This window comes from Nelumbo nucifera, chromosome 3 (genome assembly GCF_055504915.1).
Source record: "Nelumbo nucifera cultivar China Antique chromosome 3, China Antique-T2T, whole genome shotgun sequence".
Classification (NCBI taxonomy): Eukaryota; Viridiplantae; Streptophyta; class Magnoliopsida; order Proteales; family Nelumbonaceae; genus Nelumbo; species Nelumbo nucifera.
In genome coordinates, this window is record NC_142651.1 from 19,865,743 (window position 1) to 19,882,500 (window position 16,758).

At 39.5% G+C, this 16,758-nt stretch overlaps 1 protein-coding gene and 1 long non-coding RNA gene across 2 annotated transcripts in view; one reads left to right on the forward strand and one right to left on the reverse strand.

Annotated features, from left to right (window-relative positions):
* Positions 1–401: 401 nt before the first annotated feature.
* On the forward strand, positions 402–2,977 carry LOC104600526 (uncharacterized). Its single transcript, XR_735678.3, has 2 exons — positions 402–527; positions 609–2,977. It is a non-coding gene; the product is annotated as an uncharacterized LOC104600526 (long non-coding RNA).
* Positions 2,978–8,982: 6,005 nt separating this feature from the next.
* LOC104600532 (uncharacterized) overlaps positions 8,983–16,758 on the reverse strand; it is a 22,556-nt gene continuing 14,780 nt past the window's right edge. The window contains exons 6-9 of the mRNA XM_010263527.3: positions 11,268–11,465; positions 10,227–10,286; positions 10,044–10,142; positions 8,983–9,306 (exon numbers count right to left, since the gene is read on the reverse strand). Coding sequence (XP_010261829.1) covers positions 9,178–9,306; positions 10,044–10,142; positions 10,227–10,286; positions 11,268–11,465 — 486 coding nt within the window. The 3' untranslated portion in view covers positions 8,983–9,177. The remainder of the gene's footprint in view (positions 9,307–10,043; positions 10,143–10,226; positions 10,287–11,267; positions 11,466–16,758) is intronic.

A 16,758-nucleotide genomic window follows, 5' to 3' on the forward strand; every position in this document is an offset into this window, starting at 1 on the left:
GGTGGGGCGTTCCCGTGTGCGGGGCTAATGGGACAGCCATTATCTTGTCCCGTTAGCCCCAAAACGAGCACACACTTCCTTTCTCCCATACAACGTTTTAAAAAAAAAAAAACGACTCAAATACGAAACCATTTTGGCCACCGGTTTCCAGGTCGACGGTTTGACCATCCAGTTCAAACGGATGGCCCATTTTGACAAATAAATTAAAAAATAAAAAATAATTAAAAATAAAAAAGGGTCAAAATCGTTGAACAGGTCGACAGTTCAATCGCCCAGGTTATTGACTTTTTCAACGGTTTTTGGCCAAATACCGTGTTTGGAGTAAAATGAAACCCGTTGCCTAGATAGTTCCCGGGCTGAACGGTCCGACTGTCTGGGTCAACGGCGAATCGAAAACCTTACTCCCATATTCTCGCCCCCTCAACCTCAAATCGTGTCTGACCCTGACCCTGTTCTACTCCCTCCACCCGAACCCCCAACTCCATCTCAGACAACAGAGAACGCTCCGGCCGATTTACTGTCACCAGGTACGCTCCAACCCTCGTATTTTGTTTTGATAAACCCTCGTCTGATATTTTGTTTTTCATTTTGTTTTCCCCTCTTCCAAGTCACTCTCCGGCACCAGCAATCGCTCCGACCAGTTCACTGTCATCACTTACTCTCTAATAAGAGAAACAAGGCGATCCCCTCATTTGAAACGAAGAAACCAAATACCAAAACCAAATATCAAAACAAAACAAGACGGAGAACTTCCCCCATCTCCTCCATTTCTTCACGTTGCTCACTCTTCTTCTTTTCCTCCTCTCTTCCATCATCTTCTTCCCCAGCCATCGGTCCTTTTGGCGTCATTCCCACCGGCGAGACTGAGATACAATAGCAACATCGACTCACTCACTCGAATCCGGAGAGACCACTGTCAAGGAAAATCTCGAAAAAGGCACCGTGACTCTTCTTCCCCATTCGAACGAAGAAGAGAGGAGGCGGCGGCAGATCCCTCCACCGATCTCTCTCTAATTCTCTCTCTCTCCTTCTTCTTCCTCTTCCCCTTCCAACTCTGCCACTATTCACCATCTTCACAACGAGAATAGAGAATTAGTAGCGGCAGTCCTCCCGTTTTCCGTTTGCAGTCGCCGGAACTGTTACCTTATCCTTAGCTTCTCATCACCATTCTCCTATCCATGATCATCTTCAAACTCGCCAATCATTCGACGCCCTCTGCCCTCATTTTCCTTCCGATCGGACGGGATCAACAATAGGCCTCATCGGATCCCTCTCCTCAGCTCAGGCGAAACAGCATTAACAGTTATCATACGGAAGTCGTCCTCTTCTATTTTTTTTAGCGAAATCAGCAACCTAGACGCACACTCCTAGTTGCAGCGTTAGATTTCAGACCGGAATCCCAATCAAAGTTCCTTGTTTTGCCGACTGTGTTCAGGCCAAAATCTGCCCACGTAAGTCCTGCTTGCGTCATTTTCTTTTTTTATATATACCTCATTTCTTCTCCTAGTTACTTGCCATGAAGTTATAGGCATTGGGCTGGCTCCCGGAGCCAGTGAAGAAGTTCCCTGCCGAACTAGCTTCAGTCAAGTTTCTGACACACCCATCCCTACCGTATTTCACATAGTTCATTCATGGATAATTAGTTACTTATCTTCTTCTTTTTCTTTTGTGTGTTTATCTTTTGTGATTCTGAATAAATATCTTTGTTAGATGTTTTTGAGAAAGAATCAATCAGTTCTCTGCAACTTCTTTTTATCTGTTTTTGTTTTCTCTTCGGATAACGCTTTTGCTTGCCCATGGTGCGTTAGTTTTCTTTTTATTCTTCTGTTCAAGGCTTAAACTCTGTTCAGAATAAGAAGTCTGTGAAGTTTCAAATCATGATGTATCATTCCATTTCAATCAATAGTTCTATCGATCTGTTTCAAAGACCCCCTTCCCCGTTAAATAGGCTAACAGAAAATGGAATTTTACGAAAATACCTTTCATAACTCGAATTCAGATTTTCAAAATGTCAAAAACAGACATCCGCTGAAAAAAACGCTCGCGTAAAAACTCAGCCTGAACCTCTCTGAAACCTAGCCGAAAACCATTCGTTGAATCCATCCCAGTGTCCTTCGTCGGAGATCGCACTATTGCCACACCGAATGTAGAGGAAAGCATTTGTCATCGTCGCGAGAAAGGATCTTGTCGCTGTTGCCGGAGAAGAAGATATTTTTTTGCCATTGTCGGAGAAGAAAGCCTCTTTTCGCTGTCGCCGTTGTCGGAGAAGAAGATCGTCCAATGTTCAATCTCTCTTTAAACATCTCACCAGTAGAAGCTGGAGTGACTTTCTTTTTTAAATCCACTTTGGAGGGGGCGGGGGGCTGCTTCACGTTCCAGGGTTAAGTTTTTGGTTTGGACAGCAGCCATGGGTCTGCTGGTGGATAACCTCAACATGAGAGGTATGGCCTCAACAATATCAACTGCCCACTTTGTGAACAGGCTGAAGAGAACTGTAACCACATTTTCCTTCATTGCAATTACACAAGAAGAATCTGGCATCTTTTTCTCAGTGCTGAGCCATTGGTCTGCTTCAAATTCAGTGGATCTGATATTGAGGTACTGGCAGTCAAAAGGGTCTAAGAAAAAAAGCAAGTTCTGTGGGCTTGTATTTCTTGCACTGTTTTGTGGGTGGCTTGCTTGGAAAGAAACACTCACTTTTTTGAACAAAAGAAGAGAGTCCTGTTGAAGCAGTGATTAATTCTTGCATTGAGCTGCTGTCTTCATGGCTTACAAATACATGTTTTATGCCTTTAATCACAGGAATGCACAGAAATGATGTACTGTCTTTCGACTATTTTTTGAACTTTTGGCACTCCACCTTGTTTGGTTTTACATATTCTCATGGTATTGGGCTGCTTGTACAGTTTTTTGAGTAATTCCAGTACTTTTACCTTACCTTCAAAAGTAAAAAAGAAAAGAAGATGGGCCTTATCTACAACTGTTCTTTTGATGTGATCAACTCTGTTTTACAGATCTGGTTTAGTCAACTGAACTCATCCTACACTGGTTGACTATAAGAATGACCAAAACTGGGTTACAACATCCAATGATTACCTTGTACTTTCTGGAGGTGGTACTCAATTAAGGGCTGTTTGATTGTGAGACCAAAACTGAGTTCATGATGTTCAGAATTTAACTCTCATCTTCATCTATTCTTTTATTTCAATATCCCTTTCATATGCATCCATTCAAGTAAGTGAAACAGGGGAATTTCTTAAATCCTTGTCTAATTAGAATTTCAACTGTTTGTCTAGAAACTTGGACACTTCTATCTATCTTGATGTAAAAGTTATCTGTTTAGGTGAAAAGAGAAATTATGATCTCCACTGTACAATTATTTTAACAACACAAAATCATGATATTTGAACAACAGACGAAACTGTGATGAACCCATCTGAGCAGTTTTGAAAGGCATGCCTTCGACTGAAACGTTATAAATCCAGTTCTGCAATGTTCTGAATCCAGCATTACGCTTTTGAAAGGCATGCCTTCGGATTGTAACTCGGACGAAACTCGTGCAGATGTGATAATCCTAATACAACCGAAGTGAAAAAAGAAACCAAGGGATAACCCCTGATATTGATCACTCACCGAAGTACGAACTTGCGACTGAAACTGGTGAGGAAAAATCCCTTATAATAATGATTGCAAGAGGTGAGAAAACATATAACTCAAAAGAGGGTTAAAAGTATTCGAAATATTATTTTAAGGGTAGTATGGAGATTAAACAAAATTGCAACAGCAGATTTTGGACGGAATGCTAAGGAAAAGGGGTCTTTGTCGCAAAACAAAGTACAGGGGTTTTTGCCACAGACCCCATAGTACGGGGGGTCTTTGTAATTTACCCTTTCTTCTTTGTTGGTTTATTTTTAGTTTGTTATTTTCTTTATCATCACTATTGTCTATTAATTATGTATTTGTGATTATGCTCTCTTAAGACACCATGTGGGCCCCACTTATTGGACCCGGGAGAGGGTGCCTAACCTCTTCCCTCTCCTATCCGAGTCTTACCCAAACTGGTTAATCGGTGCCTCGGGCATTGGAGTCACTATCTAAACAAAAACCTTTTTTGAAAATCATTCTGAGAGGTCCCATCACCTCCTTTTCATCTACTTGATGGGTGGCAACCGTTTCTAGTCCAAGTGGCAAGTGAGCCGGTTTTTCCGATGCTTACACCAAGTACTCTCCAAATCAGAGAAACAAGGTGCCCCCCTGATTTGAAATGAAGAAATCAAATATCAAAACAAAATACGAGGATTGGCGAGTACTTGGTAACAGTGAACCAGCTGGAGCGATTGCCAGTGTCAAAGAGGGAGTTAGAAGAGGGGAAAAAGTTTCTGTGGTTCGAAACGAAAAACAAAATATTGAACGAGGGTTTCTCTATTTTGAAATGAAAAAACCAAATATCAAAATAAAATACGAGGGTTGGAGCGTACCTAGTAACGATGAACTAGTCCAAGCAATCGTCGTTGCCAAAAATGGAGTTGGATCTGAGCTCGGGTGGTAGGGAGTAGAACGGGGTCAGACAATTTGAGGCAAGGTTTTCAAACCGCCGTTGACCTAGACGATTGGACTGTTCAACCTGAGAACTGTCCAAGCAACTAGTTCCGTTGACCCAGGCAGTCGAACCGTTAACCCGTTTAACGGTTTTGACCATTTTTTATTTTTTATTTTATTTGTTAGAATGGGCCATCCATTTGAACAGGACAATCAGACCATCGACCCAAAAAACAGTGGCTGAAATGGTTCTGTTTCCGTGTCGTTTTTTTAAATGTTGATTTCAAGTTGTGGGAATATGGGAGAAAGGAGATTTGGGCTCATTTTGGGGCTAACGGGACAAGCTAATGGTTGCCCCATTAGCCCCGCACGCGGGAATGCCCCATCGCATGCGACTAGACATGAGGCAGTCGCACATTGTGTGGGGTGTTTGTGGGGCGACAAGCGGTGGGGTGGAGATGCAAACTCCTAACATAGTGGCACGTAGATGTGCTAGAATTTCTCGTCTTTTGCTCGCTTTTTACGCTCCCATACATTCATAGTTTCGCAGAGTTCGCATCTTCGCCCCACACAACGTGCGACTGCCACATGTCCAGTCGCACGCGGTGGGGCGTTCCCACGTGCGGGGCTAATGGGACGGCCGTTAGCTAGGGGTGTCCACGATTCAGTTAACCAAACCATGGGCAGTTTTTGTAAACCGAACCGGTACCACCAGTTTTTTCATTTCCCCAAACCAAAACCGAATCGATACCACCGGTCCATCGGTTTCAGTTTTTAACCAGTTCGGTTCTTTGGTTTTTCAATTTTATATTTATAATATATATTATATAAATATATGTATAATATTATATTATAAATAATAAATGATATATAATATATTATAAAAGTATATAATATATATAAAATATTTATAAATAGATTATTATAAATATAATATATGTATATATTTATATATATATATATATATAATGAATATATATTTATATAAAATATACATATAAATATATATACCATCGGTCGATTAATCGCCAATTTTTTTGTAAGTTAACCGAAAACCGAACTAGTCCTTCGGTTTTTCAAAAATACCGAATCGATCAGTTAGGTTAACCGCATTTTCCGGTTCGATTTGGTTTTTTGGTTTTTCATGGACACCCCTACCATTAGCTCGTCTCGTTAGCCCCCAAACGAGCCCAAACTTCCTTTCTCCCATACAATGTTTTAAAAAATGACCCGAAAACGGAACCGTTTTGGCCACCAGTTTCCAGGTCGATGGTCCGACTGTCCGGTTCGAACGGATGGCCCATTTTGATAAATAAATTAAAAATAAGTAAAAACAAAAAAAAATGATCAAAATTGTTGAATGGGTCGACGGGTCGACAGTTTAACCGCCCGGGTCAACGGGTTGTTGACTTTTAACAGTATTTTGCCAAATACCGGGTTTGGAGTAAAATGAAACTTGTTGCCTAGACGATTCCCGGGCCAAACGGTCCGACTGTCCGAGTTAACAACGGTTCGAAAACCTTGCTCCCTTATTCCTGCCCCCTCAACCTCAACGGTCCGACCATCCGGGCCGAACAGTCAACGGGTTCCGTGGTTTTTGGCCAAATACCAGGTTTGGAGTAAAACGAAACCCATTGCCTAGACGGTTCCCAGGTCGAACGGTCCAACTGTCTGAGTCAACGGTAGTTCAAAAACCTTGCTCCCATATTCCTGCCCCCTCAACCTCAACAGTCTGATCGTCCGAGCCGAATGATCAACCAGTTCCGTGGACTCGGGCGGTTGAACCGTCGACCCATTCAACGGTTTTTACTGCTTTTTATTTTTAATTTTTTAATTTATTTGTCAGAACGGCATGTCCATTCGAACTGGACAATCGGACCGTCGACCCGAAAAATGGTGGCCAAAACAGTTTCGTTTTTGGGTTATTTTTTAAAACGTTGATTTGAGGTTGAGGGGGTGGAAATATGGGAGAAAGGAGGTTTGGGCTCATTTTGGGGCTAACGGCCATACCATTAGCCCAAGACGTGTGAATGCCCCACTGCGTACGACTGGACATGTGGCAATCCCACGTTGTGTGCGGCGACAGACGGTGGTAGTCGCCTAGTGACAGTGAACTGGCCAGAGTGATCGCCTATGCCAGAGATAGAGTTGGATCCAAGCTCGGGCGGAGAGTAGAACGGGATCAGACACGATTTGAGGTTGAGGGGGTGAGAATATGAGAGCAAGGTTTTCTAAACCGCCGTTGACTCGGATGGTTGGACCGTTCGGCCCAGGAACCATCTAGGCAACAGGTTCTGTTTTACGCCAAACCCGATATTTGGCAAAAAAACGTTGAAAAAGTCAACAACCCATTGACCTAGGCGGTCAAACCGTCGACCTCTCGACTCATTCAACAATTTTTTACCATTTTTATTTTTAATTATTTTTTATCTTTTTATTTTATGTTAGAACGGGCCATCCATTCGAACCGGACCGAATCGTTGACCCGAAAACCAATGGCCAAAACGGATCCATTTCCGGATCATTTTTTAAAATGTTGTATGGGAATCGCACGTTGCATGGGAATGCCCCACCGCATGCGACTGGACATGTGGTAGTCGAATACGACAAATAGTGAGGTATGGTCTGACCATTCAGGAATAACCCTCGATTACACATGTTTTCAAGTTGGATTTGGGCTGGGTTTCACCGGTTATTAACAGAAAATGTCCGGTTCGAATTAGACTTTGTTCATGGACAAGGCTGGGACCTAGGAATGGCAATGGGGCGGGGTGGGGACGGGGAGCCTCTCCCCATCCCCGCTAATGGGGACAAGGTTATCTCCATCCCCATCCCCATTCCCACGGGGATCCTTATCCCCGTGGGGATCCCCATTCCCCGTGATTCTTTATAATGCTAATCATTTTGTTTTTGTTTTTTATTTTATTTAAAAAAATAAAAAAATAACTAATATTTACAATCATAGTAGAAAATATTCAAACATATTCAACCATATTTTTTAAAATATTAATATATAGATGTATGTTTACATATTTACATATATAATGTATGCATACATAAATATACATATATATTAGTGAGGATCCTATGAAGCGGGGATCGGGGTCCCCGCTGCCCCATTCCTGCTAACGGGGATGAAAATTTCCACATTCCCATCCCCACGGGGGGAAAATCATCACCATCCTTGCCCCATTCAGGGCGGATCCCCACGGAGATCGGGGAAATGAGGAAAATTGCCATCCCTACTAGGGCCTAGGTTTTGTCAAAATTTGAATGAGCCTAACTCAAAAGCAATGTAAAATATTCATGGATCGAATCTCAAGCCTGACTCATCATATCTCAACTATTTGCAGGGGTGTCCATGAAAAACCGAAAAACCAAACTGGAAAATATGGTTAATCGAATCAATCAATTCGGTTTTGGTTGGTATTTTTCAAAAACCGAAGGACCGGTTTGATATATATATTTATATGTATATCTTATATATGTTTTAAATATATGTCACACATATATATATAATATTTATAATATATTATATATCATTTATTATTTATAATATAATATTACACATATGTTTATATAATATATATTATAAATATAAAAACCGAAACCAGAGCGATTAACTAGTGGTACCGGTTCGGTTCGGTTTGGAGAAATTGGAAAACCGGTAAAATCGATTTGATTTGTAAAAATTGTCCACGATTCGGTTAATCGAACCGTGGACACCCCTAATTTGCACCTAATCATTATTTACAAAGTAGTATTTTACAACCAAAGATTATACCATTATACACCCCTGTCCGATTAGAGATGGGGTGCGACAAGTACCTAACTAGAATTTACATAGCATCCCATTCAAATGTTGGAAAATGCTCAACCTGAATCGGCTCAAATTGAATCCCTAGATCCTAATTAAAGGACTTTTTTCCTAATATATGGTGGAACAATCCCAAACAAATCAACATTCTTGGTGGTACTTTTGGATCAAATCAATTGATTTTTCGATGATTAGGCCATGTTCAGGATATGAACAAGCCATCCAGATAAGCACGGGAATGCTGCTGGAATCATACATATGGCCTGGATCACCAGTAATAAATTCGATTCCAGAATAACTTTCAATAGATTAGCTGTAGGCTATCAATGTATTTCTTCAACGGAGAAATACTATAGCTAATTAGCTAATTAGATGCCTTCTATTATCGCCAAATATCAGCTCTCCCCACAATAAAATTACCATCATGATCTGTAAACACACCCATACCGCCCTCAGATTCCTTTCGAACTCTTTCTACACTAATTTTCAGTGTCTTCAATCCGTTGATCCAAAGGGTTGAATCATTTGAACCATCATTGAACCATGATTTTAGAACATTGCTAATTTTACGAAGACACACAAATGCTGTCAACAGGATTTTCCCTTCTGGATCTTTGCACAACATGGTTTGAAGACATTTCTCATATGAATTGATCATTTATGATTATATAATATTAACAATTTATGGTCCTCAACCTTCAGCAACTTAAGTCGTCTATATACACTTTCTGAGAATACATTTGATAGACAAAAGAACAAATGAATCACAGCCAACAGTGCGCATATTGTGTCTCGTCTATCTCCCTCTAAGACAATCACCTTTAACGCCTTGCTGACATTTGCTTCTGCTTAAGAGCTTGAATTTGCTTCCCACTAGATTCGATGGGTTGAACTGGCTTACCAATGCTATTTCCGTACTCTTGCTTGAGCTCTTCCAAACGTTCGGACACCTAAAGATTTAATCAAAAAAGCCACATCAAGAAAAGTAACCAATAAAAGTCATGCCCAAATGATAACAGAAAACGCAAAACTACAAATAAAAACATTATCCAGATGCACCAATATTTCAGTTTCTTCCTATTCATCAAAAAAAAATATTTCAGTTTCTTCCTTAGGAGCACTAAATTCATGAATTTAATATTTATAGACTGGGGAGAGGGCAGATGTTCATTCAAATACCTCTATCTAGATTAGGGCTGCAAGTTAGGTTGCCCGACCTGAAGAATTTCAACTACATCAAGCTCGGGTTAGGGTTCGGGCCCATTGAACATTTAACAAATTCCCAACCTGACCGGACCCAAGTGCACCCCTAATCTAAATTCATGTACTATTTTGCTAGAACAAAAGTTTCAAGACAGAGAAGGATGACAAGTCTATAGAAACCATAGATGTGGATGCTAAGAGCTACTCCTTTAGGTTGATTTTCCCTGCTCAACAAAAGCTGAATTGATGTGATTATTGATTAAGCTTACCTCATGATCTAAATTCTAAGGCTATAATCTGTCCTCTTCCAAAACCAATGATTATCAGGAGAGCATGAACAGAGATCTCCTCAGTAGGACAAACAAGACAGGTGAAATTTCAAAACACTATTAAAAGGTATACTGATACCAGAATGACAGCACACAGTGCATCCATGAATCTATGGTGTGCACACACACCCGCAAGAAAAAGAAGTAGAGAGAACCTTGATTGAGTAGGCCATTGGTAAAAGTATATCTGGATTCATTGCATCCTCGGGGAAGTTACGCAAAGCATGTAGTAGCTTCTCAAAAGGTAATTTCACCTGATCAACCAAATTTTCTTAGTTACAAATAAGCACTATTAGGATATCAACCCTAAATGATATGCAAGTAAACAAGAAACTCACCAAGTCATCTTGACAATATTTCAATAGAGCCAAACCAACTTGAAAAACAATCTTAACACCCTGTGTCAAAATTAAACAAGTTCTGAGGAAAGGATACTTTGGTTGATCTAAATTAAGATAAAATAAAAATAATAAAATTACACTTATGAATTTTATCCCATTTGCTGATTATTACTATAAAAGAATATAATAATTCCTTCAAGATGGTAACAAAGTAGAGTGGTACATTTGTATTGTGCACAAGGATCAACTAATACATTTTTTTATGGGTAAACTGATGAGAAGTTGGAGAGCTTTAAGAAAAGAATCATTGTTTTCAGAAAAAGCATCTATCATATTTGTGCATATGCATTAAGGGATTAGGAAGTAAACAGCTTTCCCTTTTTTCTTGAAGATAATGCTTATTTTTTTTTCAGATATAAGCTTATGAAATTATTTTCTGCTCCTTTATGTGCAAATAAGCTTAACCTAAAAGCACTAACCTACTCACTGTTCATTGAGTTATATACTTTTCCAATATAGCACTGCTTTGTCTGATACACTGACAGTGTAACACTTTCTTCTTTTTCCCATGCATTGAATTGGTTTTGCATAATTGGTCTGGAATAAAAGCTAAAACCTTTTCTACCAATTCTAAGATTCAAATATATCTGGAAGAAGCAAAACAATATGTGGAGGAACTGAGGAAGATGATGACAACGAGGAAATGCTTCTGTTGATGACTTATAGCCAACATTTTGGCCATTCAAAAATTGGAGAATCAGTGAAAGAGTCCAGAATTTGACACTAAGATACTAATGGTTTCATACTTCATCTGAGATGCTTTATCAGCCTTCTTTAGTATCTTGTTTTTTGTTAAATATTTTATTCTTTAATTACTCTCAGTAAACTTTGCCCTTAATTTTTTGTACAATCAATTCTCTCTGTTTCTTTCTTCTCTCTCCTTAATTTTCTTATCTTGAGAATGCTCTATTGGCACTTTGACCACACTGCAAAAGATAAAGCAACAACATAGAAAACACATACGATATGCAGTATTACCTCATAAAGAAAGACATCCCAGATTCGAAGAGCCAAATGGAAAGGAAATGAATATGAGAATACAGTTATGAACCATTGGCTTGCATACATGGTTGGATTTATCATTTCTTGGCTGAAGTGCTCTCCTAGCTTAGGCAGATGCTCTTTGACCAATTGCTCAAACTGAAAGAGGTATTGTTGTACAAGCGGCAAGCCCACCTACTCCACAAGCATTAAGTAAGCATTCTAAGAACAGAAGAAATGCAAGCTGTGCAGTAAGAAAGAAGAAAACAAATGAGAAGGGAAAAAATTCTTTCAGATAATATAAAACTGTAGCCAGCTTAGCTTCTGTTCATTACTTGAAATCAAGTAAAATGGGAGAAATTTTTAACATAACCACCAGCAGGACTTTTTTTTTGATAGGTGAATGAAAATATGAAATTTTACTAGAACGCTTCAAAATATCATCATTACAAGCAACCCAAGGAGAGGTTCAAGGAGCACCCTCACCCAAACAATACAAGAAAAATTACATTACAAATTTTTCCCAAAACAAGATATCCCTGTTAACCCCTTGTTTGCCAACAAATCTGCCATCTCATTAGCTGATCTTTGTACCCATTGAAGTTTTAGGACATTTTCCTGGCTATCCAAATAAATTTCTTCATTAAATCACTGTATGCCCAAATAACTGTCTCCGCTTTTTCTAACCATCCCATCACCCATTTGGATTCCCTTTCAATGAATAATTTCTCCAAATTTAAATCTTTTTCTATCTAAACCCCTTGGATTACAGCAAGAAACTCTGCTCTAACAGAATAATCCCCCACGCCCAATAGACCTGAGAACAAGGCAGCAATGTTACCATCAACATCCATGAAAACTCCTAAGTCCTACCCTTGAAGGACTGGGATTGCCTTGGCTGCTCCCATCAAAATTCAGTTTTATAAAGTCTTCAGTAGGGGTCAGTAACTCATATTCTCCACCTTCTTTCTTGATGAACTTCTTGCTACTTCACCCCAACTTCTCCAAATATCATCAAGGAAACATGTGCAAAGGTTTCCTAATCAATGTATTGCCCTAGTCACCAGATACTCCTTCACTGCCTCCTAACCTCTTTCCTTCTCATGAAAAATTCTTGCATTTCATTCCTCCCACACAGACCACAACACAGCTACCCTTGTGTAACTCCATTGCCTCCCAATCACCAGCAGGACTTCAACTAATGGTACTCCTAGGAGAATGTAAAATGTCTCCAGTTATTTGGCACAAGTTTTTTTTTTTTTATAAGTTTGGCACAAGTTAATCTTCAAGTATAATAGCCTACTACTTTGCAATTGCAACATATAAGAATTGTTGGTCGAAGATTAACTTTGAAAAGAGTTGTGTGGTGGGGATGAATTTGGAGTAGGAGGAGTTGAGCCGAGTAGTAACGTCCTTAGGCTGCCCTACTTCTAGCTAGCCTTTGACTTACTTGGGAATACCATTAGGAGATAATCCAAGGGAAGATAGACTTTGGAATCCAATTGTAGAAAAGTGAACAAAGAAGTTGGCAGTTTGGAAGAGAAATTACATCTCCCTTGGAGGTCATATCACCTTAATAAAGGCTGCTTTAGCAAATCTTCCAGTCTACTTTCTCTCAGTCTTTAGAATGCCACAAAGGGAGATTTTAAAGGCAGAGAAAATTATGAGGGATTTCTTGTGGGAGCCGGGGGGAGGAAGGATCATGTGGTTAGGTGGGAACTAGTATGCAAAAGTAAGGAGCAGGGGATTTGGGTTTAGGTAATTTAAGGAAAAACACAACTTTACTAGGTAAATGGCTGCAGAGGTGACCTCTGGAGAGGGAAAGACTCTTGGCACAAAGTTGTAAGAAGTGTTCATGGTGTGGCGGTAATGGTTGGGATGCTGATGTATCACACTCAACTCCCCTAGGAAGGCTATTCATAGTAATTTTCCTCCTTTCTTGAACTTGATCAAGCATGATGCTTGCACTAGAGATAAGGTTCTATATTGGGAGGATGTTTGGGTTGGTAACTCTACCCATAAGAACCTTTTTCCTTCCTTGCATTCCCTTTCATGTTTTAAAAATGAGCCAATTTAGAGGTTTTCATCCTTCTCCGTTTCCTCCAGTCTAAACTGGAATTTGGGCTTTAGGAGAGATTTAAGGGATTTTGAGCTTAACCAGGTTGTCTTGTTCCTTAAAACTCTTGAACCAATTTGTTTGGACCCCTCCTCTGCTGGGTTCCTTCTCCTTTGCCTCTAAAAGTGGGAGCCCTATGTTGGGAAGTGTCTCTTGGAAAAATTAACACTTTGGATGTCTTGCAAAAAAGAAGACCTGGTCTTTGCATCTCCCCAAACAGGTGTGCCCTCTGCAAAAGCAAATGAAAAAAGTTATTACCATTTACTAATCTCTTGCCCTTTTGTTGTAGGCCTCTAGGAGAAGCTTTTTGATCTTTTTGGGTGCAGGTGGACAGAACCAAGGCAGATCTACAATCTCTTTGACCCCACAACCATCAGGTGGCCAAAGAAAAGAGGTAGTCTTGTGGAGGTGTGCAAGAGCTGCTTTGGTGTGGACTGTTTGGGAGGAAAGGAATGCCAGAATCTTCAATGATAAGGAGAGGGATGAGACTAGTATATGCGTAAGTATCCTAAATAAGGCCATAAGTTGGGCAAAGTCACTGGACCTGTTTCAACCCTTTTTCTTTGATGATATATGGAGGAATTGGGAGCAAATTTCCAAAAGTTCTGCTGTGAGAATTAAGCCTCTGGTGGAGCGGAAGCTTTTTGGAGAAGGTGTTATTAAATAAAATTTTGATGGCAGCAACCTAGGTAACCCAGGGCTGTTCGGAATTGGAGGAGTATTCAGAAATGCCGAGGACCAGATCATAGCTTTATATTCTGGTCCTATTGGTCAGGGAGATTCAGTTAATGCAGAAGTCCAAGCTGTTCTAAAAGGAGTAGAGATTGCTAAGGAGCTTGGAATGGAACAATTAATCATTGAAGGTGACTCTAAACTGGTTACTGGGTGGTTAAAATAGCCGGAGACTGCAGCCTGGTTCTATAGATGGGCTTTGAGAAGGTTCAGATGGTTAACATCAAATATATCAGTCACAGCTCAATGGGAAAGAAGATCAGCAAATGGGTTGGCAGATCCTTTAGCTAAACATTGGGTACATAGGAATCAGCTTTTTTGGGCTTAGTTGTGAGCTTTATGATATATAGTTTAGAGGCGGCACCCTGCGTCTCTTTGTGGGGTTTTGTAATATGTATCCTTTGTGATCTTATTAATAAAATCATTATAATTATCTATCAAACAAAAATAAATAAGAATTGCTTGTTAATGGTAGGGTTTAAAGAACAAAGTCCGTAAATGCGATTACTTTTTTGGTAATAAAATAAAATTTATTAAAGGAAAAAAGAAAAAAGAGAAAGATGACCAGCTCCACCTTACACCCCCCCCCCAAAAAAAAAAAAACCCTTAAAACCATCCAAACACCGCCAACAAACTTAACCAACAGAAAACATAGCTATTCCGCCTCACTATTACAAAAACCTTCTTATTTCTCTTCATAACTTTTTTGGATTCCTTGACCTTTTTTATAGGCCCAATCCTATATAAACCTTATTTCTCTTCAAAAATAGTGATAACTTCTAGCAACAGGAGAAGAGGGAAGAGATCTTATTCATTATGTTATCACTTGTTCAACCATAAAACCTAGCCATGGCTTTTGAAGTTGTAAAGATTAAGTTTTTGTAAATCTGTAGTTATTGAGATGCAGAGGCACTTGTGCCATGTCCAATTTTTAAACACTTTAAATACTAAACTAGTGTTTGTGCTACCCCATGCACTTGATATTCTTTCAATTCCTGCAATCCATCCTCTCTTTTCTTCTTCTCGTTGTCTATGACAGATAACACAAGTAAATGTCTTTTGTTTCAAGTCAATTGTAGTCAACTGTATTGTCTATTAGTAAACACATCCAACTTGGATATTTAATATTTTAATTTTCTCAAAGCAATATTTTCCATCTTCGGGGTTATCCCCTCAAGTTTTTGCAGCTAAGGTATGCAACAAGGACATGTCTTTAAAATAAAAGAAGATAAAATAGCTTTTTTTTTTAATTTTCAAGATAAAGTAGGTTCAGTGCTTAATAAGCATTTTTAGATTATACATAGAATTTGGGAACCATTCTTCTCTTTATTTGGGTATAGGTGGATTCCTCCTTTGGATGTGGCCAGCTTGTTCTCCTCATCAACCTTTACATGGCCAAGGAAGAGAGGAACAATTGTGTGGAGATGCACTAGAGCAGCCTTTTTTTATCAGTAATCAGTAATCAGTAATCAACTCATTAAATTACTGGAAAAGCATTACAATGCGTATTCGAACAGAGAGAAAATTAAAATTCAAGCTTGACAACTCCTATTACAAATCTGTCCAGAATAATTGATCCCTATACACCCCTTGTTTTGCCAAGCAGTCAGCCTTCCCATTTGCTATTCTCTTCACCCATCTGAAGTTTGTCTCTAAGTCCTTTCTCATGCTCCTGATTCTTCTTATTAGATGTCTTTTGCCATGCACTAGAACAGCAGTTGTTTGGACAGTTTGAGAGAAAAGATGCAAGAATTTTCAAAGAGCAAGAAAGAAGCAAGGAAACTTTAATCGAGAATGCATTACAATACGGGTAGCACATTGGATAAAATCCTTACCTTGGATGCCTTCTCATCTTTCTCATCTTTCTCTTTTGACGAGAATGCATTACAATGGGGGGGGGTGGCTGCATAGGTAATAGACAGTGGACATGGGAGGTGTACCTAGGGATGAAAAAGGCCAAGCAAAGGCTTTGTTCTTGGGCCCAAATGGAGTTGGAAACTCTACAAGGGTAGAACTCATAACCATTATTCAAGGGGTGCAGCTAGCAAAGGACTTGAATTTTAACAAGATAGTCATTGAAGGGGACTCAAAATTGATGATTAGTTGGCTGAAAAATAGTGACAAAGCATTGAGGTCCAACTATCCAACAAAAATGAACTGCGAAGATTTACATGGATGGAAAGGAACATGTATGTTAAAATTCAACGGGTAAAAAGATCGACTAATAGCATGGCTGATGCTTTACCTAAACAAGAGGCTACTAGAGAGCAAACATTTGGGTCTCAATTGCAATAGTATGGATTTTGGGAGTGGCAATTTAGGGAAAAGACAGGTTTCCCTTTCTTTCAAACCAGACAGCCTAAAGATCTCTTACAAGCCATGTACATTTCTGTTCGTTGTTGAAGTGCCTTCTTTTAATTTTTGGCATGAACAGGATTAACAATGATACACTTGTAGCAAACCCAGTGGAAATCTGTCTCATACCACACATTGATCGGTTCTCCTTGAGCACTAGAAATTATCATATTATCCAGCAATACCCATCCAAAGAGCTCCAAATCACAAATATTTATGAGGTGATTGCCAGGTTCTTTCCTTGCCGTAACTATATGGGGTCTGCTACATGAGTCCCGTTTTGCC